Below are 27,604 nucleotides of genomic sequence, written 5' to 3' on the forward strand. Positions count from 1 at the left end.
CCAATTTGTGTAAACTATCATGACTCCATGACCTTCCAAATTCAGTAATACTCACATCTGCACTTGTAGCAGAAGAGGTTTAAAAGACAAGGGAGGAAAGTAATTTATTCTCAAATATAGGTTTTATTAAAATATGAACTAATTTAATTTTTAAAATGTTAATAAATAAATAAAAAAAAAATCAAGATGACACAGCCTGAGTGTATGTAGACTTCTTCCAGGTTCTTTTTGTAAGCAATGTCCTGGCAGTAGAGTGTCTGGAAGAGTGGAATTGGAATCAGTGGGAACAGAATTAGACCAGTGCCGAATGTTTCCAAATATTCTGTCCTAAAAATATATGTGCTGTCTTATGAGTTCATTCATGCGGTGAGGTCATGCGTTTGTACTTGAACTCATCAGTTAACGTCTTAGCTCTTTAAAAGGGAGCAGGTGAAGCAGCACCAACAGGCTTGCTAGTATGGCTGCCGTTGTCCACCAGGCACACCACTTGCAGGACGCAAGGCCTGGTCTGGCCTGGAGGAACCACCATGGTGCAGCATGAAGGCCACAGCGTGGTCTTCACAAAGCTGCATGAAAGGCCTGGGAGTAGGCTATGGGATGTGCTCTCCCTGCCAGTCTTTGGCAGTCCACAGCAGTGATGAAGGCAGCTTTGCTATCTTTGGTGCTGCAGTGTGCGTGTTAGCCTCCAAGTGGAATCCCAAGACTCTAATCCCAATGAGTGGAATCTGAATAGATGCGTCTGCTGCCAGCGCTATGCTGGGGATGGAGAGCAGCTCCAGGCCCTCCGGCTCTGCTGGCTCTGGAGCAAAGTCAAGATCCCTGTGCTTAGTGGAGCCAGGGCCTTGCATAACTCAGCTGTGACGGGGTGAGAGCAGCCAGCTCTGACACTGAAGGGGTGTGGGGGGCCGAGGGGCATGACCGCAGTAGTGGTGCTTTCAGTCTCCTCCCAGCTTTCGTCTCATCCATCTCCCCTTAACCATTTTGCATTGATTTGTAGTCCTGGCAGCATGAGCATAATTTATCCCTAGGTGATGTAATGATGTAAAGTAAATAAATCAAAGTAATTTTTAGGCTTTTAACATAACTATAGTAAATATTTGCCATATAAAATTTATTTAAAAAAATACAGACTTATAATAAAACAGCTAATTTTCTCTTCCCAAGGTGGAAATGTAAACAGAAGATCCAAACCAAATTTTAAAATATGTCACTGATGTTTTTCTCCCTCAAAGTAAGTTCCACTTTACATTTGAAAATGTTGGTTCCAACACTTCTGTAAGTAAGGGTCTGTACTGCTTGTGAATTGTGAAAGCAGGTACCCTGAATCAGTTCAGAAAAACACCAAACTTTTTTTTCTCCAGTTTTTATGCAGTTGTACATTGATCGAGAAAGATAGGAAGCCCTGATTGTTATTGTAATAGGGTTGCCCCACAGATGGTTTATAAGATCATTCTTCCACTCAGATCAAGGAAAGTGATTATCTGTGTGAAAAGTTTTGCACTGAATGGTTTTTATGTCAATAGAGTTAAGCCTGTACTTCAAAAAGAACTAAGTCTGAATTTAAGCCTCTGACAGATTGTTTGGTTTAAATTGAGCTTGTTTTGGTTCAGCTGATGGCTGTGTCTACTCTACCAGAGGTGGTGCTGTTGAAGGCCTTGTTGTCCTTGCCAGGTGCTGGTTGCTGTCCATCTAGGGCTTGTTATTTCCAGAACTTTGCCAGAATAAAGGCTTGTGCAACTTCTTCACTAAAGGCAAAATCATCTGAAACATCCTGAGGGGTCATCTGGCTGGTGTTCTCCTTGAGTGAAAAAAAGGAAATATAAAATATCTTCTGCTAGCAGAGTTTTGCAGGTGATGGCCTCCAGCTGCTGGATTGCAATGGGAGTGCTAGCATTTTAAAACAGCACAGCTAGGTCTGGAGCAGGCGGTCTATTCATTGCTTGAATTTATAGGCTATGTGTTTAAATTAACTAAAATAGGCTGCTTTAAAACTGAAATAAACCTGTCCATGCTTGGCCCACCATCATATATTACTTACAAAATAAATAAATGGGGTATAATACCCATGAACTTTTAAGTACACATCTAAGGTGTAAGTCCTCCATTGAGAGGCATTCAGGTGGTCTCTCCACTCATGTGGTGCACCACAAAAGATGGAGGCTCTCTCTGTGAGAAGAAAGGGCTGTTCATGCATGGTATGCTGCTGGACCTGGTCTCTGTAAGTTCTGATTTCTGCAAAGATATATTTTCAATGTTTGGAAATAATCACAGATTCAGAAGATCTTTGAGGTAGGAGAATACCTCTGGAGATCGTCTAGTTCAGCCCCAGATAGACCCTGAGTGGAGAAGTCTGAGGTGAGGGGAAGTTTTTATTTTGCGTGTCCATAAAGCTGGGTTGTGCTAGTTCTGGATGGACCATGACAATTGAATTTGTATGAAGCACAGATCTTCTCATGAGCAAAAACACTTAGATGGACAGCAGTGTACCATGCGTGCTACTTCATTGCTTTGTGGGCTCTGCAGCTGAGCCAGCGTGTGGCATGAACTCTGTGGCCTGATAGTAGGTTGTCCCTTTTAAGCAGCTGCTAGGTAATTAAGCAGACCAATGTGTGTTTACCTAAATTCTGCTTAGAGGACAAGGACTTGGTATTTCAAAGTACATGTACATGTATGTGATCAAGTCAAAATAATCTACATACTCTGATGAACACAAAACAGTCTCTGTGTTATTCTTGTTGACTATATAAAAACAAGGGGGAAAAAAAAGTGCTTATTTCATTTAGGTTTACCCATTGGTGAAAGTCTGCACTACATGGCAGGAAATTGTGCCTCTTTTGCCAGCCCTCACTCTTCATTCCTGGAAAAGTATGAGAGTATCTGACATTGCTCAGCTCTGACTTCATAGTCCGGTTAAGGAAATGTGTGAGAGACAGTGCGGCTTTGCTGCCCACCCAGAATAAAAGCCATGAGTCAGTCCTCAAAAATCAGTCAGCTCAGAAGCTAGTAACTGAATAATTATATATTGTTTAAGTATCTTTCAAAAAGTCTTATGTTCCCCTTCTGCTTTTATTTTTATTTTTATTTTCAGTCTGAGTGTTTGTCATGTCCTCAAGCTTTCATTTGAACCTTGTGGGATAAAAATACTTACATATATATACATGTAACATAAGTTTTATAAGCACTTTCATTTCCATTTTTATTTATATATACATGCATGTTGTGTATATATGAAAATTTAAATTCTTAATTAAAATTTTAACTGTTGAATTCAGATAGAGAAAAACAGTAGTAATGCACACAGGGTCTGTGCATGTATGATGAGTTGCATACTGCATGATGGGTACAATTCCATATTCCTAGGCCAAAAGACATAGACAGATGAAATTATTTCGCTTGCAGATTATTTGTGATGGGACTTTCTGTGGAAATTATCTGTCTCCACTGTAGATTCAATAATGCAGTGCAATTTCGTGAACGTCAGTCACAGAGAAGAGTTTTGTTTACTTGCATATTTCTTATATTTTATTATTTATAGATGCATAGAAGCATAGTTTAACTTTAAAAAACTCACTAGTACAGCTAGTAAGCAGAATGAAAACAAATGGTTTCTCTGTAATGATCTGTACTCATATGTTCTTCTAGTATAATCTGCAATCATATCTCCTCAGCATATTAGTAAGCATGCTAATACTTTGCAACAAAAAATTGAAGTAATTCTTAACTGTAGTTCTGTGGTAATCCAGCAAGTTCCTTAATTATGTTATGGGTGTATGACATTTTTTGGTTTTCTCTGCTTTTTAATGCTTTCCCTACAATTATTTTGCAGTAGGTATGAGCATCCCTGCAACCAGGCAACTATTTTCCTGGCTAAAATGTGAATACATGATTCATTGTCCCTCTGGAGCCCTAAGCATAGGACTTTAATGGCATCACAGTTAATTATTAGTGCAGAGTTATGGGGACATACTTCTGTTGCCATAAACGGCTGGAGATGCTATTAAATGAATGAGGATGGCTAGCTTAGCAAAACTTGTGTGTTAACCATTACCTTAGTGTGTCTTAAGGCACAGCTTGTTTGAAAGATGACATTGCAGGCATTTGATCCAGATTGCACTGCATTTATTGTATTCGTGAGGTTTAGGATCTCTTGAGGATTTACAAACATTTATAAATAGGTTGAATAATATCAAATGTAGTTGAATTTCAAAAATATATATTTTTTCCTTAGTGTACAATATATTTTTTTATCACACTGTAAACATGAGGTCATTTCTACTATGATAAAACTGTACCTGAAACCTGATTGCTTATAGCCGTCCATGGACACTTACTCACTGCCTCTTCCCAAGAAGTCAGCACAATTTTTTAGTCATTCTTTGTTGATTACTCTCATGCTCTGTCACACAGAAGTGATACACAGATATTCTATCTTAGCAGTCCAGATGCTTTTTTTTTTTTTTTTTTTTCAGCAGCAGACTCGTCTTTACAGCCATATGTCTGGACTGAGAGTGTTTGTGCAGTCTTGTTCTATGCATTACATGTGCTAGTTTCTATAGCCATCAATCTCAGCTATGATGTTTATGTGTCCTTGGGTTTGCTTGGTTCCAGCAGCTTTTACTGCATTTAGGCCTGTCCAGAACCCAAAGCCTGCCTGGGAACAGTGCAGGAAAATGGCAGGTGGGAGTGGAGAGTTTCTGACAGAGCAGTTATATGTTGTGAGGTGCTGTGATGCATCCGTGTCGTGGCTTTCACTGGTCCCTCTCAGACATTGAAGCAGACAAGCAAAAATAGGCCTTGTGAGGAAGATAAGAATTCTGCTTATTTTTGACTAAATACAAGAACAATAAACTCCACCTCTCCGTCAGCACGGTTCTTTCAACCTTAAGGTGGCTTTGGCTGAAGGCATTTGAATGTGTAATTCTCTTATCTGAGTGATGGCACCCATCAAACTGTCAGAATGCTGTCTTCATGATTGTACTCTTGAAAATGGTGTTGGAAAGTGTCCTGCTGCAGTGTTGTAGACAGGTTCCTTACTGTGCTGTTGTGATACACTACCGTGAAGACCTGAGTGTCCTGTCTCCAGAACTAGCTGTGAATAGATGTCAGGGGTGAACATTACTCTTCAGTAATCTCACAACTTCCAGCTGTTTTCACCTCAGAGGACTTGTTTTGGTATTCATAATATCATTTTTCAAGGAGTTCCCTGGGTCTGGATCTAGTCTGGGAAAAAAAACTGCATCATTTTGCTTCATTTTAGCCCATTTTCTATGAGTTTCTTTTGATGACACATAGTGCTTTTAAATAAAGACAATGAACAATTGGTTCCTGTCTGCTATCTCTATGCTACTCAAGATTTTGCAGACTTCTATCATATCCTTCCTAAATCACCATTTTTTTTTTTACCAAGCCTGGAGAATTCTCTATTAGTAGTTCCTCATGCAGACATTATTTTATATCCTTGCTGCCCATCTGTGAACAATTACCATTCCACCTATATGCTTTCCAAGATGAGGGGACCCAAACTGTACGAGGTGTCAAGGTATGCTGTGGATTTGTTTGGTGCTGTGATGTTGACAATTTTATTTCCCGTTCCTTTTCTAGTACCACTTTAGATTTTTTGATGTTCTTTTTCTGACTTCTGAGCACTCAGCAGATGTTATCTTGTGGAAGGATTTGCAAATCTAAGATTTCACTCCTGAGTGGTTGTGGTTGTAAAATATCATTTTATATGTGAAGCTCGGTTTGCTTTTCTTGTGCGCATCACTTTCTCTTTACATACTTTGAGTTCATTTGCCATTTTATTGCCCATTCAGTTTCTTTTTTGCAGTCCTGTCTTTTAGCTCTTGTCTTTACTATCCCAAATTGCTTGCTAGCATTAGCAGTCTTTACCATTTCACTACTTATCCCTGATTGTAAGCGAGCCCATGTTCACTGGGCATGCAAAGATTTCATTTCACCTTGCTGCAATAGCAGTATCTTTGGATGCTGTTGTCATATCTTGAATGTTAACTAGGACTACAGAGGCTCACTGACAGTCATTTTACACCTCTTGTGTTTGTGGTTGTAATTACTGGTGTTTATGCTACCTGTTCTTTATGCTTTTAGGGTGGGATTAGTCTTTATAGTGTTCCTGTATTTAATTGACTAGGGTTTACGATCCTTTCTATAAAATTCTTTTGGGTACAATGTCAGTATTTTGAAGGATATTGTCTTGTTCTCAAGCTTTCCTAACTAGGTGAGATTCATTGGTACTGTGTTTTCAGCCTGGTGTTTTTCCACACAATCTCTATGTTTTTTCTGATGATGTAGTGCTATTTAGTTCTTATACCTTAACTTAAACACAATGTTAAAAGTAAACAAAGAGAGAGAAAAAACAGAAATCTGCCTTGTTGCTTTTGGCAGTAGTGTCACTGGACCACGTCCAGTTAGGACCTGACAGTTCAGGTCAGGCAATTGCCATTTGTAGTTGCATCTCTTTTGTGGGGTTCTGGTGTTTCACAGTTTCTGCTTCTGTGTTTGTAAAAGCCACAACTTTTTATATATACAAGTTCATAATGTCCTTGCATGGTGTTCAACAAGGGACTTCCCTGCAGTGAAACAGTTGGTATGTGTAAGCTGCAGTGAGACATTTTATGGGAGGTAAAATTTTAGATGACTCCAATGAAAGATGGCTTTCTTCCATCAGCAGTTAAAACAGTGCAACACCAGCACCTACCTGACACGCCTGGCGATGGTGCTTGCTACGCAAAACTGAGAAAATAAACAAGAAATGCTAGAAAGAGATTATTTGATTCATAGTGTTGTTAGGGATAGAGGAAGGCATGAAATTCAACAGTTTACAGCAAGTAAAGCATTCATTTATTTTAATTTAGCAAACAATTAAGTCGCTTTTTGTTGGAAGATAGAAAACCAGAAAATAGTGAGGTCAAATGACTAAGATATCTTTATTGACTGTGACAATAAAAAGCATGCCATAGACAATGAAATGGATGTGCCAAATAGTGAGCAATCAGTGCATCTACTACTTGGTTTTAGGGGTCCTTGTGTGTGGTTGGCATGTGCTAAAAGTTTTTTTATGGAACTAGGGACTCCATTGCAATAATAGAAAGAAAATCTAGTTCTGCTGTTCGTCAGGACCTCTAGGTCTTTGCCTCCACCTGATACTGAACATTTGACCTTGAGGATTGGTTAGTGGCTATGGGTGACTCTTTGGCTACCATCTCATATTGCTCATACACCTACCAATACAGCTGTACCTAGCCTTTAATTCAAGGCTGCAGGTCTTTTCACCTGAGTGGGTACCACAGTTCCCAGTAGGATAAAGCTACCTCCAGTCATTTTGGCTGCTTGATAATTGAGCTTTGTGCTCTCCTTACAAAGGCCAGGCTGGCACTTCTTGCTTGGTAACACTATTACACAGGCAAAGTAAATGCTGGATCATGAGTGCTTTAGGGACATGACACCTGCATATGTTTACTCCATTAAAGCAAAATCAGACTCTTATTGCATTGTTCTTAGAGCTAAGAAAAAAATACAAAATGAAGTGGCTTAACGTTTGTAAAGCAGTATGGTTTCAATTACAAAACCAGCATTATGACATTTTATACCAAAAGTAAATAAATAAATAAATAAAAATCTGTTAGGTCAAAATACTAAAATATACTCATTAGGTTAATTTTAGATTGCATAAATAACTGGTTATAGCTGGGATACAAAGGTTAAAATTCTAAGTTCAGTACTAATTCCATGCCAACTAATGAAAAGCACTCTCCAATACACTGATGTAGATGTTGATATTTCTCTACGACTTGAGGCAATACTGCAGAAAATTATGAATATTATTTTAAGAAAATAATGCATATTTGCAAAAATACTTGTTTCATACAACAAAGGAGCATTGTGGCTCACATTTATGCTCTTTTGGTAAGGAAACGATTATACCTGACACAAGCAGCTGTTTCTACCCAGATGCTGTTTCTCCTCCTGGAGAAGAGGAGGCTCAGGGGCGACCTTATCCTGGAGAAGAGGAGGCTCAGGGGCGACCTTATTGCACTCTACAGATACCTTAAAGGAGGTTGTAGCGAGGTGGGGGTTGGTCTATTCTCCCACGTGCCTGGTGACAGGACGAGGGGGAATGGGCTAAAGTTGCGCCAGGGGAGTTTTAGGTTGGATCTTAGGAAGAACTTCTTTACTGAAAGGGTTGTTAGACATTGGAACAGGCTGCCTCATTTGCCTGGTGACTCCACCAGGGAAGTGGTGGAGTCACCATCCCTGGAAGTCTTTAAAAGATGTTTAGATGTAGAGCTTAGGGATATGGTTTAGTGGGGACTGTTAGCGTTAGGTCAGAGGTTGGACTCGATGATCTTGAGGTCTCTTCCAACCTAGAAATTCTGTGAATTTATTTCTTCAAGAGAAATAAAATTGTATTACAAATAGCTGTACTTGAGGTGATTTGCATAAAAATTGATACCATCAATGATTAAATTTAGAATGTTATACCAATCTTCCTTGATTCGTGACATCATTGCTATAAATGATTATAATCATTTTTAATCTGGTATACTGACTGTACTGAGTAATTTACAGATGGCTTTAGATACTGAGCTGTGCAGAAAGTTTGCACTTGAAGTGGAAAGACAATGAAGAGACAAGACAAGACAAAGAAAAAAATGTGAAGTGTCATTTGATGAATTGCAAAGTAGTAGGAATTGGTAGGCATCTTCATAGTTCTGCCTTTGTTAGTTTTCCATGTTCTAATATCATTTTTTTTCCATACTTTTGTGCTCTGGTGTAATTCAGAAATAGCTAATGATTCTATTGAGCCTGTCACGTGATACACTGAAGTAGGGTCATTTAAAATCTATCTATAATATGCAATGCCATTATTTTTTCTGTGGGTCAAATGGCCCACAGACCTTCAGGGCTTAATATAATTTGAGCAGGTTTGGGCCTGTCAGCCACTAGCTTAGATTTTAAACCAAACCTTAAAAATTAAAGAGCATATTAGTCTTCATAAAAACAATAACCAAGTATTATATATAAATGGATATCAGTCTTGTATAAGTCTTTTCCTGAAGTACCTATTCTAAATCTCTATTTCTCTCTCTCTCTTTCTTCTCATTTTACTGTTGTCTTTTGATTGGCCATTCAATGATCAAAATCTGTATGCTGCTGAGAACCCTTGAATCCATATTGCTGTACCTCTTGGAAGGCACTCAACATTTCTCAAGGTTAGGCTCAGTGTTAAAATCATCACAGATGAGATTTGCTTCTAATTTTAGGTGTGACACCATCTTTTATGACATGATGTGACCATATTTGTGAGGAAGGGGTTAGGACAACAGTCGTATCTTTAGTCATGTGTTTAATATAAAAGCAACAGAGGTGATGGGATGACTTTGCTGGAATCCTGACTTCTTATTCACATAAGTAAGAAAATATCAATCCAAGAACTTCTGCAGCTGTAGTGTCAGAATTTTCTTTAAATAAGGATGGAGTAGAAAATTGATATAGTATTTTTTAATGTTTATCAAATATGGAAAACAAGGAGGGAGAAAAGAAATGGCTGGCTAGATGCAAGGTTTACAGCTGATGCTCCTCTCACCAGCTCTACCACTGTATTTGTAGAACTCATAAAGGACATGTCAGAGCCGAAGGCAATAATATGTTGTAGGTGTGACCTAACCTAGTTCATTGCATGCCTCTAACATTAGCTCACAGTGGTTATTTTAAGCTTTTCTTATAATATAACCTAGTAATTTCTTTTCTATTTTTTGCTTAATTGGTATAAAGCACCTGTAAACACTGGGGGTAGAATGTCTTGGTAGAATGACAGACCTCACTTGTGTTATTGTCGCTTCTAGAAAGTTTGTTCCATCATGAAAACAAACTGAGTCACTGACGTGAGCTTTTTTAAAAATTTCTGTGCTGCTGTTATATCTTCCTTTTGAGTAGCTTAGCTTTCTACTGTTTGGCATAATGCTTGATGGTTATCAATGTTCAGCTAATAAAGGAGGACAGGTGCCATTCTTGCAGACACTGAAATGATGAATTTTGTGAGATCGATTCAATCCTATGTGAACGTAAGCCCAAGCAAGTCTGTTAGATGCTTCAGAATGGTTTCCTTGTTCCTGTAGCACCAACCATGTGCATTGTTCCTTAAAATGGAGAGTATGACACATCCCCCAAGTGAACAGACATTTGAAATGAAAACCTAGTAGACCAAATTTAGTAGATCACTTTTGGTGTGTAAGAGTGCCAAAACAGGAAGAACGTGACTGAAATGCATGGGATCTGTACAGCATGGTGCAGGCTGAGGGGCAAATGAGAAATAGTGGAAGGGTGGTGGTGAATTTGCTGACACTGGCCTGGCGATAGCCCAGAGACATGCTGAATTGGCTCCATGAGCAGTGTTACTGCCTTGGTTGCCTTGATCATGCTTTAAGGTAGAAAAGTATCCATAGAAAGCTGAAGAAATACTGAAGAGAAAAAGAATTTTTTTTTAAATAGATCCTAGATTTATTCACAAAGCTTTGCTGTATGCTTTGCAAGCTCATCTTGTTTGGTGAGGTTGATCATATGCTTTCAAGTCATTGTATCTTGGTCAGTCTCAGACTGATAAACAATGTGGTTTTTCCCAAACTGCCATTTTTCTGTGTTTGTTTTTCTAGCAAACTTCCAAGTTCCATAGTTACTACCCATCTTCTGCCTCCACCTCCCCACTCCTCCTCCTTTTCTATTCATGATGCAACTCCCTTTATGTTGCACTGTGGGAAAACAGTGTTTTCTCACATGGAATAAAAAAAAAAAAAACATATCTTTGTTTCATGTTGGCCAAAAATAGGGCTTCATACCTCTCTGTTTTCTGTACAACAAAGGATAAAACTGGCTCTGGAGAGATGATTGCAAGTGATGAATTTTAAGTATACAAGGCTCATAGTATGTTGTCAGTGCATTTTTATCAGTGTTGAAATGTTGACTCTTCATAATCATTGGAAAATGATGCTTTTTGGATTCTTTCTCTTTCTGTTGCCTATTCACTGGTATTGCATCAATTTATAAAATAAAAAGGTTGAAGCAAGAGTTGCTTCTGCTGTTTGAATAGGTGGCAAAACTGGAAAGGTCTCTCCCTTTTCATTAGCATATAAAAAGCTGGAAACTTTCAGGAGGCAAGAGACAAGATGCTAGCAGCAACAAAATTTAAAGCATGTTGTTGAGATGATTTAAGAATGCTTGTAACCACCATTGTCCTCTCCAAAAAAAATGGAATGAGACGTGGCAAAAGTGGCTGTGATTGAAGTTTTCTTTGAATATTGGAACTGAAAAGAAGACTTTCAGTAGTTGAGAAAACAATTCTGAAGCATCTCTTTGGACTGAGGAAAGATGAAAGTCTGCAAGTACAATAAGAAAATAAGTGGTAAGGAACATGTTTTGAATGGTATTTGATGCAGAATGTTCAGGCTGTGAATAAGAGGAATAAAGAAATTGCAGGGTATGATTTGTATTACAGGATCAAAGAGTAACAGACTAAGTCGTGAAATATAGTGATAAATATAGACAGAAGAAGATTAAAACAGAGAATTAGTGATCAGAAGCTTCTGGGAGGAGAGATTGTAGAGAGCTCTTTATAAAAAGTATAGAAAGCAAATACAAGAGAGAAAACAGCAAAAGAGAGACATTTATTTATGCTTGGAAAGAATGGGAGACCTGATAAACAGTTGACGTTAGCTGTTTGAGGAGTGCTTTGCATTTGCTGTTTGAGTTCAGCACGCCGCGATTATGGCAGTTAAAACCCTGTGAAATGAAGTCTGAATTAATGGGTTTGGAATAAATATGACTTCTAATGATTGCGGGGTGTTTTCTTAACTGGTAGCAGGTCACTGGAAGAGCTTTTGTTGCAGGAGCAGGCAGGCGGGGAGTCTGCCTCAGGGACTCTAGGAGAGGAAAGTAGCACGGAGGTGGTAGCAGTCTCAGTGGCAAAACAACTACAGCAAAGAGCCCTAGCCTCTTCGTTTTTCTGGTGGAGGGGGGAACTAGATGCAGATCAGCACAACAAAGAAGGCTCTTCCAAATCATTTTCTCAGCCTGGGTGGAAATATTATGTATGTCTGTGTAATTTCTGTGCACATTCAGGTGTGGAAGAAAAGTATTGCCTTGTTGTGTCAGTGATTCGATCTTTTGATTCGAATCTGATCAATCTGATCTGAATAGCATGGGGAAACCTCAGCAGTATGTTTTGTCTGAGATTTTAGTAAGTGAAGCATGGAGGGAATCAGTATTTCAGTACTGAATAAAAGATGGGATTAAAAGAGGAGTGCGGGGCAGTTGTGCATCTGCACTAATTAAAGAAAAAAAATGGTAAAAAAGGAAAGATGTAGGAAAAAAGGTCATCAGTTACTAATTTTCTCTTGGAAAACAGCATCCTTTTGTGGTGGGAGTATTAAACACAGAAGGAACAGATTACATTTATAAAGATGGGGCCCACAGCAAAACAGTTTTTCCCATCCATTTAAAAAGGCAAATCCAACAGAAATATTTACTCCTAGGTTTTCAAAACCATAGGAAGGGTACAAAGAGGACCGGCTAGTTTAATGGTTAGTAGAGCAGAGGCAGCTTATCCTGGTCAATCATTGTTCAAATATCCTCGTGCCAAAAATAGGACGCAAATGAACTGACTGCGCCAGCTCTGTGCTGGAGACGAAGCAAACGGAGCAGGTGTGTGTGAGCACAGCTTCAGCTGAATGGAGAAAAAAGTCCTTCAGATGATATCAGTAATTTATTTATGTACAACAGGATCAAAGACAGAAATGTTTGTCCAAACTTTGTTGTTTGTTTTTAAAGCTCTTATTTTGAACTAAATTAAACATTTTATCTTTCACATCAGGCATTTGTTATGTACATCAGTGAGATGGCTTGCCACAACCTGCTAAGCTGTCTTGTTTCTCTTTGTGAATGGAAATATCTACAGGTTGTAAACCTGCGAACCTAGAGAGACAGCAGAAACTTCTTTCTTTAGCCATGAATTTTTGCAAGTTGAAGTGTTCTGCTTACAGAACCACTTCAAATCTTCTGAAGAGAAGGGCAGGTTAACAAAATAAATAAAAACAAAAAGCTTTTCTACTATGAAAGAAAGCATGAGCCTGTTTGTCTCTAACTTTTGAGGAAAAAAACAGCTCCTCTTGTGGTTTTGGGAAATCACATGCATTTTTATTATGGTAATAATCAGCTATCTGAAAAAACATAGGCTTTAAAAGCATTGTCAGTCATAGGACGTAAACAGAGCCTTGGCAGTTCCCTGTGGAAAAATGCAGTTTTCCAGTTCCTAACTGACAGGGTGCTATAGAGGGATTTTGGCACAAATACTTTGGCCTAAAGAATATGTATGTTCTCTGCTTCTGCAATGTTTGAGCACCTTTAAGTTGCTTGTCCTCCAGGTAGAAATGCGAAATGCGTTGTTCTTTGTTCCTGGTTGACAGAGGGGGACCAGAAACACCAAGAGTGTCTGGAATCTCAAACCAAATGAAAAAAATCACTAGGGTATAGTATGTATTTAGCGAGTGTTTCCTTTCTGTATGCAAATTAAATGCAAATTTCCTTCTCAGTACTGCCATATGAAGACTGATGCAGATCTCACTTTCTGCCAGTGAAGAATTGCATTGCTTCAGGTAAAGAGACTAATGTTAACTTGTCAAATATGGAAACAAATATGGTCCACGCTAGTCAGAAATAGATTATTGGCTCCATGTGATGATGAACAGCACAAGATGTGTTCAGGCTGATTTGTTTTATTTTGTGTGACACCATGCTTTCAAACAGAACATGGGTTCAATCTTCTTTCTGATTGGATAGAATATTATCATATCTTGTATCCAAAATTAATTTCTGAGAACTGATTTATTGAATGTAAAGATGAGCAAAATCAGTTCACTTCAAGTCTGTGTGTCAAGCAGAATAACATATAATAAACATTGTTGTTTATCATCTTTCTCTTGCACAGATGATAGTTAGCAAACAGGGTGGCCAAGTGATATAGATTGTTTATCAGCCTTTCCGATGACGCCAGCACAGTCTGGAACGTCCCTTTGTCCTCTTGATTACAATGGTACGCTCTGATTGCTGCCTTCTCTAGGACAAGAAAATTACGAACAGGTGGGGGAGATTTGCATGTGCACATTGGAAGATATGGAGGAAACAGTCTGTTGGCTAGACTGGGGAGTCAAGACTTAGCCTTAAGTTGGCCTGAATTTAGTCTGAAAACTTAGGAAAAGTAAAGGCATGAGCAAATGCAGAAGTTGTAGATGTTACTGAGACTGATATTCCATATTCTACATGACCAGAAAGTGGAGAGTTTGTACTATGTAGAAATTAATTGAAGAATGCTGTTCTTTTCAAAGGAGACCTTTATTACAAGACAAAGGAGACCTTTATTTACAGAATAATGTAATATAGATCTTTAGCATCATAAATAAAATTTGTTAGAAACTTGAAGTTTTTTTAAAGCTTTATGGCTTTTTTTTTTTTTTCTTCTATAGTTTCAAAATACATCTTCTGTTGACCTTGTTCCTGTCTTTAAATGATGGTGAGTTTGTGAGTTTGGGTAGTCAATTATGTTGATCATATATATTTGCTTGGAAGCATAGATGGTCTGTGAGTTATCTCTCTCTTTAAGATGCAAATCCTCTTAAATGCCTGTCATGCCACTTGTGAATAGAGCTCTGGGACAGAAAGGACAGTATAGCCCTATTGGAAATACTTTGAACTACACTTACTGTACTTGTGGCTTGATGACATGGATGAACTGGTGACAATGAAGAGCTCTTGCTTTTCTTGCTAGTACCTTTGGGATCTTTCTTTTATTGCTTGTGGGTTTGAGGCTGCATTGGAAAACCGATTTGCTTTCTTTTAGAATGAGCAAGTAAATCAACATGAAACCTTGCCGTTCCTGACATGGAAAGAAGCAGAGCAGGAGCACATAGAGAAGTCCTTAATGTGGTGTTACCAGTGAAACCCTTGTCCCATCCAGGCAAATATCATCCTTTGAATGATCAGCAGTGTACTGAGACTGCAGGAGCGGGTTTGGTTTAGTCTTTCCCTTGATGGATTTAATAGCACACATGTCCTAAATCAGAGCATGTGTGCTGGAGAAATGACTACTCTCTGACTCCTGCACTGCACTAAGATCATTCAGTCCAGCCCTCCACAGCTGCAGGTCACTGTGCAGGGGGTATTAGTAGCTAGCAAGGGTCTACTGACCACCTGTATACTATACCTTCTTTCAATCCTCCCACCACAATAAGACACATAAAAACCCCTTAGCATCCTGTGCCAAGCTCAAGATCTTTGGATCAGAAGACAGAGTATCACAAAACAGCTGAGTGCCACAAAAAGAGCATGAGAAACGAAGGCAGTTACCAAACTTGTTGGTTGCTGTTGTCTGCAGGGCTAAATAACTTGGCAAAAAAAACACCCTAGATGGAAGCCACAGTACTGTAAAAGACTGACGGATGAAATATTTCTGTTGGCAACCATCCTAGAGTAGTTCTTGTTGGTAGGTATGCCTTGGAGATTTCCCTTTGCAAATATAGTTAGTTGCTCAACTCCCCAACTCATTCATTTTCTGATGGGTCTCGGAATAACATACTGCCTGTCTGAATTGCTGGAGGCTTTAAGCTGTAGCTGAGAGGACACTAAATGAGCAAAAGTGAATGTAATGACTTAGGTCCCAAGTCGATAAAATACTTAATCATCACGTTTTAAGCTTGACATTTGCTTATATACCTTTCAGCTTTAATCTTCTGTTTGTGTCAGTGTATGTTCACTTTAGTATTTGAGCTGCAGTGTGTGATACCAATGGCTTAAAGTGTATTCTTAATCTGTTTATATTTTTATACCCACACACAAGATTTGTACATGTAAGGCCTGTTGAGAAAAATATACTTTGTATACCTGTAAATACTGATTGAAAGAGAATGCTGTGATTATATAGCTTATAGTAACATTTTCTTTGAAGCTCTCGAAATAAAACTCTATTCTATATAATTTCAAATAAATTATTTCTTAAATGTAAAATTAATCTAGAGTCCAAAAATGTAGAAATGCATTTGTTCAGAATAGCAAGCAAATTAATGTTGTAAAGCAAAAGTATGATATTTTTAGAAGCATTCTTACTGGCAATTAAAAAGGGAAAATTAAAGTTTGACCAAACTTAAGCCTTTTTCATCACACTTGCAATTTACTTACATGGATTTTTTTTCAGCCTTATTATTACAATATATCTATTTTTGGTTAAGGTGGTGCCCAGATCTTCTGCAGTCATTTATCAGATTACATAAAACCAGGCTAATACCTTCAGTTGTTTTCTTTTATGTTCTGAGACATAGAAGTCTTCCTTATGGCAAATAAAATATTTGCCAACTGTGTGTGCACTTTTAGATGTCCAAGTTTTTGTCCTTCATTTTCCTAGCTTTTGTTTTTCACTGGAATTCTGCCAGAGGTAAGGAGAGGAGCTTGAGAACACTATTAAGGCTAAAGATACACTAGGAAAGGTAGGTATTGTTTTCATTTTGTTTTGTTTTTCCTCTGGGCATAGTCCACAAGTGATGCATACTACCTTGAAAAGTCTAGCTTTTGTCTCTGGTTACTTATAGCTGGAACTGTCACCCTGTTTACAACAGCCTTTTGAAGGCTGCTAAAAACATACTCCATTTTTCATAGACTTATGATAACACTTTGATTGCATTAACTCCAGATTAAAAATGAAAAAACATATTACACATCTCATGGAAATTGTCCTTCAGCTGCTTTAGCAAGGGGCTAGAAACGAACTGCAGTAATGGCATGGACAGGCCAGCTCACCTATGACTGATCACTTACATGAGCCCTGACTTCTGTGAGAGTTTAAAATATCTGATTAGTTGATTGCATTGTTGTTGGTTGTTTTTTTTTTTTTTTTTTTTTTTTTTTTGTTTGTTTTTTTTTTTTTTTTTTTTTTTGTTTTTTTCTTTTTTTTTTTGTTTTTTTTTTTTTTGCTGCCATTATCAAATGTCCTGCTGTCCTGTTCTCTTGAGTACCAACCAACAGAAAATGAAGTGCTGCACAGACAACTTTCATAAAACTGTGCTATTTTTAGGAAGGCCACAAGTCCAAGTTTGATTCTACATTTTGACCACTCAGAAGCTTAAGCTCCTCTTGAATAGTCTACAATCTCTGCTTGTGCCATTCAGCTTTCAGCTTTTGCAAGCTATTTTTTTGTTAATTCATTCATTTTTGGACTGCCTTTTCCCAAAAGCTATTTGGATTGAAGTGAAATATAGGAGCTGCACCTCCCCAGGCTCTTGGAAGTACACCTGATCAGAGTTGATTAGAATGAGAGTGTTGTCTGAATGTGGATTCAATATATGTTATTCCAGATACCCCATGCTTTCACTGGAAATAATTAATTCTGCCCTGTGCTTTTTTTAGCCATTGCATAGTGCTCTGAGGCTCCAATCAATTCAGCAGATTTAGTGAACAGTTTTCTTTCCGAGGAAATTGGGGCTTGGAACCAGCCTCGTCCCTTTGTCCTAGAGAGCATAAGCACTTGCTTCTTGCTCCCAGCCTGGGGCCAGAGAGGGGCAGATGAAGGCCGTTTGTGTTGGCCCCTCCCTGGAACAGACTGCCTAGCAGATTTTAGATTGAGTTGTTTGGATAAATGAACTCGAAATCAGCCTTCTTGGGGCTGATTTTGGCCTTAGAACAACCAGTCGGATTATGTGTATTTACGAAAATCGTAAAGATACTCAGGCTTGTAACATGCTTTGGCAGTACTGTGGGATATTATGAAGGTATCTTCAGTTACAGTAAGTAGCTGCATTAAAATTTTCAAAGGGCTTTACGTAGTTGGAAGAAGAGGCTATATTTAGTTGAAGTGTGAGGTATTTTTCCTTTCAAAATGATGAAATCTTGTGTTCAATTATATTTTGATTTATTTTCTGTTTTGTGTCCCATACATTTCTTGATTTCACAAGGAAAATTAAGATCATCTTGCTCCTCGGGAGAAATCCTGGTTCTACTGAAGTGAGGCAAAACAACTGCAGTTCACCCACTGAAGTCACGGTTTCATCCTTTTTGCAGTGACCTAAATTCACTGGGACAGTAAGAACAACTCCTAAGCAGGCATATCAATAACATTTTGGTAAAGTATACACTGCAGGTCTGTTCCTAATCAGAATTCATGATGAGGAAGGAGGTTAGATGAAAACTGGATCCAGAACTGGGCTTAGCTTCTGCCCTGGTCCAACTACCCAGAAGGGTTGCATGTGGTTTCATAACAACATTATTGACCGGTATGTGATGTGACCTTTTCATAGCACAGAAGCAGCCAGTTTGTTACAGCTCTCAGAGGCATGTTTGTGCCTATAACACTGCATCTCCATGTGCTTCAGTGCTCCCAAGTGAAGGGTGGATGAGCTGGGAGGAGAACAAGATCTGAGCAGCCCAGCCTGGCATCTCAGACCTGCTCCACAGCAAAGACACTTTTTGGTCTTTTATGTAAAATATTTTTTTCTAGGCTAAGCTTCCAGTGATTTGCAGTTTCAGTTCTCTGACAACATAAATTGTTTGATACTTAACAAAAACTCACTCTGACTTGCTTCAAAATTTAACAGAGAAATTGTTGTCCCAGCTACATAGGTAGCTTTGTGGTGTGGTTGTAGCACATTATGTAAAAGCTACCTTGTTCCTCAGTGAATCCTAGCCTGGATGTGGAAGATCCTTCTTTTGACGTTTCATTATATGACTTAAAAGGCAACTTTGAATACAAAACCAAAGCAAATGCTTTTTTGTTTGTTTGTTTGTTTGTTTTGTTGATTTTTTTAATTTTTTTTTTTTTCAGACACATTTTTGTTTCAAGATGTTTACAATGAACTCCATTATGATACTCTTGTAAAAATCATCAAATTTCATAGGAAGAGAATTATTTGGGATTTTCTTTTTTAAGAACATACCTCTTCTTTTCAGTAGAGTGTGATTTAAAAGAATAAAAGTTTCTGATGTAGGAAAAAGTATTCTATATAGGTCTTCTTATTCCTATCACTTAAGCAATAATTCGTACTTACTCTTGGTAGGTACCCCCATGATCACCAGCTCTGATCTGTATAACTTAGAATTCTACAGCAAAACCTACCTAAAGTTTGCTTTACAGAGGTGCTAGGGCTTTCTTTCCAGAGCTGTGGCCACTCTTGATATAAAGCTCATGTGAAAGCTGCTGCAGTGGTAAAATGTATGTTTAAAATATGTGTCCACTCCTGGCTTGATTTTTTCTAACTGATGGATTTTTCATAAAACCCTTGTTTCATAAAATAGAGAACATTTTACTACACCTCTGGACTTAGTATCTTAGAGTTTCTGATTTCCAATGGTTTTATAAACCTATCTTATTCTTGTAGTGTATCTATCCATCCTCAATTTTTCAGCAATCTTTTTTCAGTACCTATACTGGAACAAGTTACAATATCCCTAAAATACATGTATTCTCTTTGGTATATGCATATCACCTCAATGCTGTTAACTCAATATAGCCTACTTTCTATATCCATGGATTTTATTAACCTTTTTGGTCATGGTGTAATCCTACGAGGTCATATTCAGTTGGCTATCTTCTGCTGTGATCCTAAATCCTTTGCATAGCCATTGATTTTCACAGTACAGTTCTCTGGGCAGCAAGTATGGTCTACGTTTCTTGGCTTAAAACCAAAAAAGCACTTACATCCATGTATATACATGTATTATGAGCTAAGATGCATCTTGGTTCTCCAGCCATAAGAACTTCAGCCTGCAGTCCAGAAGTAAGTGTCCAGGTTTGTTGAGCTGACCTGTGCAAAATGCTCAGTGGAGGCACAGATTATTTGCTCAGTGTGTGTGCAACAAGCTTGAAATGCCTGAGGTAGGCTGAATGTATTGCAGGCTGCCATAGGCTGTGTGCTCCAGGGCTACATTATGTGTGTCCATCCAGGTGTGTTGAGAGCAGCTAGACATGCCAGCCTCACTGCACATACACACACGTGTCTGTCTAAGAAAGCTGGATGTAATCATGGAACACTTGGTAAATCTTGTGTTGCTCATGGCTCTGCTTGCTTCATTTATGGCATGGAAGAGGCAAAATGCTTTGTTGGTCTGAGGCATTTATTTGTCAATACCTGACATTGCTTTTGGCTCTGGGGATTGTATTGCTTATATGCAATATACCTCAGCCTTCTTGCAAAAGATTTAGATTTTAGTTCCAACCCGTTAAATAACTGTGTCAGTAGCATAATTGAATTGTCTCTGCATTTCCTATCCAAAATGTTATTTGTTTACTTGATCTCTGTCTGTGTATGTTAAATTAGTTGAGCTTTTTGATGCAGGAAAGTACCCTTGAATTTATGAAGCACTTAAGCATGTGCCTAACTTTAGCCTTGTGCTTATAGTCAAGCACGTGTTGCTGAGGTCTTGTCCTGAATCTAGGACTTAATTTTCAGAAGACTTATTTATGTGAACAGAAAGGCATATTTTCAGAGGAAAACTAAGTGATAAGTAATCAGCAACCAGGAGAGCTAGTTCCAAAAGCCCTTAGCTCATTTACATGAGAAAGCTGAACAGCTCTCTGTATTGTCATATAAAGCAATGATAGAGATCCATTCATTTACCTAGTGCATCACTCCTTATTCTCAAAACTTTGTGAAGTTTTATCCTCCCATTGTTTGTCATAAAATCCCCTGAAGCTATTGATATGCTTTTCTTTGTCCCAGGAAATTCCTTTGAAGCTTGAATTGAGCTTAAACGTGTTTAGAACTAAAGTTTTCTCCTCAGTTGAAAAATGCACATCATGTGGGTTCAGGGTACTGTGAAGAAAAAGCAGCATGTATGCCTGCACAGGCAATGCCAAGAAGCTGCTGCACACAAACCTAAGTGATGTCCCTGCACTACCACATCTTTCCAAGCAGAACACATGGATCAAACTATCCATCTTTACTCCCCGAGGGCCTGGAATGTGCTCCAGGAGGGAGCAAACCCAGGGTGCTTGAGCATCTTCACTGCTTTCTTTCTGCTCCCAAACCGTCTGCTGCTCTGTGGTAATAGTCTTCTGCTGTTCATTAATTTAGTTAATCCTCTAGCATAAACTGTAGTAATTTACGCTGGATGCTTGGGTTTCACATGGTACTTATGATACCTAATGAACTGTGGCTGCAGAAACATCTGTTCTTTGCAATAGGTCTTTTTTTTATTATTATTATTTTTATCCTGGTAATTAGATGTACAAAATATAGTTAGGAGCTGTTTTGGTTGCAGAGAATAGAACTCAAAACTTCGGTACTGTAGTAGTCCAGATTTAGTATTACCTACACAAACTTAATTTAGCTCCCACTAGTTTATGCACTAGTTTCAAATTGGTGCATGGTATTATGTGATGTTTTTTCACAGAATGCTGGCCTGATGAAAAAGTGACTGAAGGAAGGTTGTATGGGACACCTGTAAGATTTGCAGTACCATAACTTAAGCATTTAACTAAAAACTCCATAGCATCTCTTTATTTAATTTGTATGTAATATTTATATGATACAATGAAGCAATCTGGCAGAAGAGTCTATGTAAGAATTCATTTACAGGTAAGAAAACTGCCAAAGTTGAAAGTATAGTATTAATATTAATGAAGGCTAAGCTTCAGAAGAACATGAGTGATAAATGGGATATGCTAAAAACAAACAGTAATATATTGTTTGCACTTAACAAGAAAAGTAGGAACAGAAAAGTGCTACTTAATTATTATGGTGCTGAGTTAATAATGCAGTAGAAATCTTAGCTCTTTCTAATTTGGGCACTTGATTTCTCAGTCTTAATGTTTCAGTAATGCTGTTTCCCAGTTTAATTTCCTTATATTTATTTGTTTTTAGCAACTCAGAAGGAAAACAAGAGAAACACATTGTGAACCCTCTGTAATGAGATCTTAGTGCTACTAACATACCTTATATTTTCCATAAAGTTGCTGATTGTATTTAGAGTCACCTCAGCAGTGCTAAATCATTTCAACAGTTTACTCTTACCTCTAGTGTCATTAAAGTTCTCCAAGTTTAGGAAATGTGTTTGAAAAAATAAGGAAGAAAAAAACCTCATGTTCTTGTATTAAAATGCCACCTTATAACATGCATAGCTTCAAAAAATAAAAACCAGGTTTTCTCCAGGCATGAAGCCTTTCTCCTTCCCCTGTGGGACTTTAAAGGAGCTATTTAAAACCATACGGTCATATAGTTAGGGACTGGGCTGACTCAGCAAAGTGTTTAACTACATGTTTAAATTCTATCGCAATCCATAGAATTTAAGCATGTGCTTAAATATTATGTTGAAAAGGCATGGATTTATGCAAGTGTTTTAAAGCTAAGCATGTACCAAAGTGATTTTCTGAAGAAGGCCCATAAGATCCCAAGCTGGAGGAACTGTAAATGCCCTACCTTTGGGATGACTGACATCATAATTAAAATATTTATATATATATATATTTATATGTAATCTCAAATATAAAACATGATGCAGTAGTCATTATGGTCTGTGAATTAGCTAGCAGCATAATTTATCTGTCATTTTAAAATAATATACCAAAATTAAGAATGCTTGCAGATAAACATCTGAATGTACATTTTCTACTCTTGAAAATAGTTTGCTTTTTTTTTTTTTTTTTTTTTTTTTAAATCAGTCAGAGCTGTGATTTCTATCTTAAAAAATGCAGCCACATATACAAGGACTTAAAAACACATATGGGTATCTAATACCGGGATCCCACACTCCAGAATTTTCTGTGTTATGACCTGTTTTTAACTTATTCCTGCAGTGTTTCCCTGTAATACGAGACTCAATTATTTTGAGGCATTGAATCACTAAACAGGGTCATGTTCTTGTTGGCTCAAGGGCATAAGCAATTCCATTTTTTTTTATTTACTTCTGTCTATAAAAAGCTTTTTCTGTGTTAGGAAAGATTGCTGAAAGATTGGTGATTCCCCCTGCACCCTTGTTAGACATCTGCCCTGCACCATGCAAGTGCCTTGTATTTCCCACAAAACATTTTGATTTTTTTTCTCTCAAGATATAATGAACATTTGCTTTTTCAGCTTTCTCAGTTCAGGTTATCCACTTCCTAACATTATTAGAGGCTGAAATGGCTCCAGCATCAATGGGGTTGCAGGGGTTTAAGCAGGTCTCCTGGAGCTTTGTGGGAGCAGCACCAAGACCTGGAACCCCTGGGACACCATGGATGAAGCAGAGAGACCCAGCCTTTCTGGGGACCAACTGGAATCATCAATTACTGAGTAGTCTGAATCCCAGATAACTTTCTAGCACAGGCCCTGAGAGTGCTATGAGTATTACTTCAAGTGTTCGTGATACCAAGTTGTCAATATGACGTAATGCATGTGCTGCTCATCCTCTGGCTTGCACTGTAGCATCCTACCTGTGTTGATGCCCCTTTGCAGAGCTGGGTTTATGCTGTCAGCAGAGCTTTTCTGCTTCCACAGAAGTACTCCTCTCCTCTTTGCCTTTTGTCTGGGAGGAGTCTTCCTCTTTACAGAAAAAGGAAAAGTAAAGGAAAAGTACAGTAAAGGAAAGTAAAGTTCATGTGTGTATGTAGTAAGCTGGGTGAAGAGGAAAGATGAGGAGAGGGGGGTGTTGAGCAGTGCAAGGTGCTAACTTAAGGATCGCACAGGGAAAATCCCATTGTCAGCTGTTGCAGTCTCCATTTGTCCAAGGAACAGATCCCAGCCCTCAGCAGGTCTAGATTGTTTGGCACATGGAGTAAGAGAAGGTTTGGGATGAAGGGAGCAGCCTTGAGCTTCACAGCTCCCAGATGTCCTACATCTCCAAATATCATCTAGTGATGTCACAGTACCTTGCTATTGAAAATCTTTTCTTTGATAGAAGAATTGTGACAAGTTAAAAAAAAAAAAATATTGCCCTTCACTGCAATCTGTTTTGTTAGCTGAACAGCAGACAGCCAATTCTTGGCTGAAAGGCAGAACTGAGCTTCAGGTGTTATGCACTGTCCTTGCATCTTCAAGCACAGGTGCTTGGGGTAGTTCAGGATTTGGTGGATCTCTAGAAGTCTCCGAGACAACCTTTGCAATGGTTTCCTGATCCCAGTGAGTATTCACGTTCCTGTTGCCGCCATCAGTTCCCCATGGCCAGGACAGGGAAAGGGACTCAGAATTTTTGGTATGTGTGTGGCCAGGAGTTGTATAGGTAGGTAGGGACAGGCGTTGGTCACCTGTGTAGCAAACAGCATATTGCAGAGCAGGATGCCAAGGAGGTAAAGTATCACTGGTAACAGTGAACTGAAACTTTCCTTACCTACATGTGGGTATATTAATCAGCAAAAAAGCTATGCAACTTTTGAAATGTCTTTATAAAAAATGAACTTAACAGAGCATGCGTGAAGCCTGCCAGGACATAGAGCAGCATGGTGCTTTGCTCTGATCTGTAGTCAGACGCTGCCATTCTGAAACCACATCGCCTCGTCAAACTGAGAGAGGCGCAGTACAAATTGCCTAACGCTGCTGAAGATAAATGCGAACCACATTTCAGTATGCCAGCAGAGCGCCGCACAGTAGGCAGGCATGTCGAATATGCCGTGCCACAACTGGTGCTGGACTATAAGCGCTGTACCAGGCGTGCTAAATATGGAAGCACTGCTTATAGCCGTGAGCAGCAGCCCAGCTGCCCCGTCACCATGGGCCTGCGCCTCCGGCCTGCCCAGCCCGCTGGCCGCCTGCAGGCCGCGGAGCCCGGGAAGCGGGCAGCAAAAATAGCACCACGGGATTGCTGTGCGTGGGCGCGGCAGAAACCACGCTGCGAGCAAGAGCTCCCAGCGTTGTTTTGGAAGCGATACAGAGGCCTTTTTTTCTTTTTCTTTTTTTTTTTTTCTTTTCTTCTTTTTGCTCGCTTCTCACCCAATGCTGCCGGGTGAGGGGAGGGTGGGGGGCGAGGAGCGCTGCCGACTGGGCGCTCTCCCACCCACCCTTGCTTTTTGTCACAGGAATAGGCTTGGCAGCAGGAAAGGGTTAATTATGCTTGAGGATGAGGGAGGATTGCAGTTTGAAAGACAGAGACTGGACAGCTGTGTTTGCTGTGGTATTTTTAAACGCATTAATGCAGGCTCCAATCACCCGGCCGCGCTTGACCTATTTTTGGCTCAGGCCAGCCATTGTTCTATTTCTGCCGCCGCTGGGCCACGCTGTTGTTGATTTGAATGCAAATGAGTTGTCACTGCCCCGGCCAACTCCACCAGCCGGGCCGAGGGGCGGCCGGGGGACAGAGGCACTCGTGACAGTGGGGTGACTAGAACTGAACCTGGTGGGGCCGGCAGCCCTGGAAACGTGCTCGTTGGGTGTGCTTTGCGAGAGGCTGCCTTCCCCCCCCGCACACACACACACACACACACACGTACACACGCACACGAGAAAGCCTGAAGCACCGAGATATTTCTGCATTTCTTCTTCCACCTGCTGTTGGCTTCCAGAGCACAAGTGCTCAAACTCAGGGGTGCACAGTCCAGCGTGTGCTTCCTGCCCTCTCGCAGCTGTGTAAAGTGGATTTTGTCTTTTCTCTCTTAGTAGATACTTGTACAAATGCTTACACATTGCTAATTACCGAAGTGTGCTGTCTGACAAGCCTGGCTGGAGGAGGTAGGACAGCAGAGGGTCGTGCCTGACGCCCCTGTACAAGTGCAGTGATGACTCTCTCATGTAGCTGAAGTGCAGACTGGTTGGAATATGCTGCAGACAATTTACGAGAGTGAATCGTGTTTTTCCTCAGATGGGGTTTCTGGACGCGAACAGCTCTTGGCTCAGCAAAGAATGCACAGTATGATCAGCTCAGGTAAGAGACAGCTCAGTACCCCTGCCTCCCCTGCCCGCACCGTGGCTTACCGATAAAATACAGCCCGTCACAACAAGAAAACTCCCCTCCTATAAAGAGCTGACTTTATTTTTGTGGGCTTTATGTAAGTTGTTGTTAAATAATTATCTCTACCACGATATGTTAGATATCAGCTGCTGCTTTTGTGGGAGTTCACCTCTTTCAGTGTGCTGCTTTCCAGCAAGAACAAAATGCTAACAACTGAAATATAGTTGGGATTTCCTTTTTTGTTCAGTTTGTTTTGTTGTGTGACTGCAAAATGGGGCTTGTGGTATGGGCTTATTCAGAGAGAGGCTTCATCAGACAGACCGGATCAGGAGGCTGCAGTTAGAGCCCGTCACAGGCAATTCTCTTCATATGTGATTTTGTAAACAGGATTTCGTCTTTTTGTGAGTTTCATTTTCTCAAGTTTACACACAAGGAGGTTTTTATATCAATCCTATTCTGCTTTCATTACAGGGTTACTTTAAAAGAATGCTAAAGCAGTCTCTTCCATATGCATGGCTTATTTTGTTACTTTAAAAATATTTTGGAACCTGACAATGGTAGTCAGAAGTAATGACTCACTGAAATGTAAATTGGATGTATTTTTAATGAAGGTATTTCAAAGCTGCTGTGATGGAAAATTGAACAATTCTTCATGTATTTGAAGCTGTCCCTTGATTTTCTAGTTTGTCTGTTAGCTGTGTTTGAGACCTGCAAGTGGTGCCTTGTAAATGAATTAATCCAGAAGAATTGTAGCCATTCAGATGAAACATAATTTTAGACAGTCTGAAAAAGTCAAAAATTCAGGTTACTTTTTCAACTTCTCTCTTTAACTCTATTACAGTTCTGTTCTCATTGGACTGAGGTACAATATTACCTGCTTTATATTTTTTCAGTAATAGGTTTTCCCACTTTGTTATTCATCAAGTTGTCTTTATAGAGTACCTGTAAGTAAACTGTAGTGTGAATTGTTTACAGGTACTTTAGTCTTAGTCTCTCTCCCTCTCTCTTTCCCTCTCTCTCTTTTTTTTTTTTTTTTTTTTAATTAATTTATTTTTTTTTTTTAACAAAACTTGTCAGCGCTTCCCACTTCTAAGCACAAATACAGTGTATACCACAGGTCTTTTCAGGTATTCCCTGTTTTGGTACACCTGTTGAGTCCATGTTTGTTTGTTTTTGGAAACAGTTTCTTTTCCTGCTTTACAGAAGAACTTGAACTTTTACTCATGTTTCTTTCTTACATGCAACTGAAGAGCAGGGTTACGGTTTCAGATATTAAAATAAATTGTGAGAGATTGTGTCAAATGGCAATATCTTTCCTCTTAGGAAAGAGTTAGATGTGTCTTAACCTTATAATTTGTGTTTTTCAATTCAGAAAGTCATAAAACCTCATAATAATGACAGGCTGAAGGAGCAAATGAGACATTGAAGAGGCATGAAGTGCATGTTAAAATAATGAGAGTACCTAAGGGGACTGGAGACTTCCAACTGGTAATGTTTAAGATTGGTGATTTTTCTCTTCATTTATAAAGCAGCTCGGTTGGTTTCTTTCTTTTCGGATCTCTCAGAGAATTTGCTATTTCTTTAACTTTTTAGAATAGATTTTGAACACTGATTGCAGTTTTTTTGTCAAGGACAGAAATCAGGTGAAAGAGTTGTTTACCAATATGATCAAGAAAACTCTAGCTAAGACAGTGCATAAAAG

The 27,604-nt window shown here is 39.1% G+C and overlaps 1 protein-coding gene across 2 annotated transcripts in view; it reads left to right on the plus strand.

Moving 5' to 3' along the window:
• The window catches only part of HDAC9 (histone deacetylase 9), a 472,308-nt gene that overhangs the window by 168,748 nt on the left and 275,956 nt on the right, over nucleotides 1–27,604 (plus strand). For both annotated transcript variants that reach the window (XM_032181790.1, XM_032181791.1), the window contains exon 3: nucleotides 25,813–25,875. In XM_032181790.1, the coding sequence (XP_032037681.1) occupies nucleotides 25,813–25,875 (63 nt within the window). The remainder of the gene's footprint in view (nucleotides 1–25,812; nucleotides 25,876–27,604) is intronic.

Source organism: Aythya fuligula, chromosome 2, assembly GCF_009819795.1.
Source record: "Aythya fuligula isolate bAytFul2 chromosome 2, bAytFul2.pri, whole genome shotgun sequence".
NCBI classification, from domain to species: Eukaryota; Metazoa; Chordata; class Aves; order Anseriformes; family Anatidae; genus Aythya; species Aythya fuligula.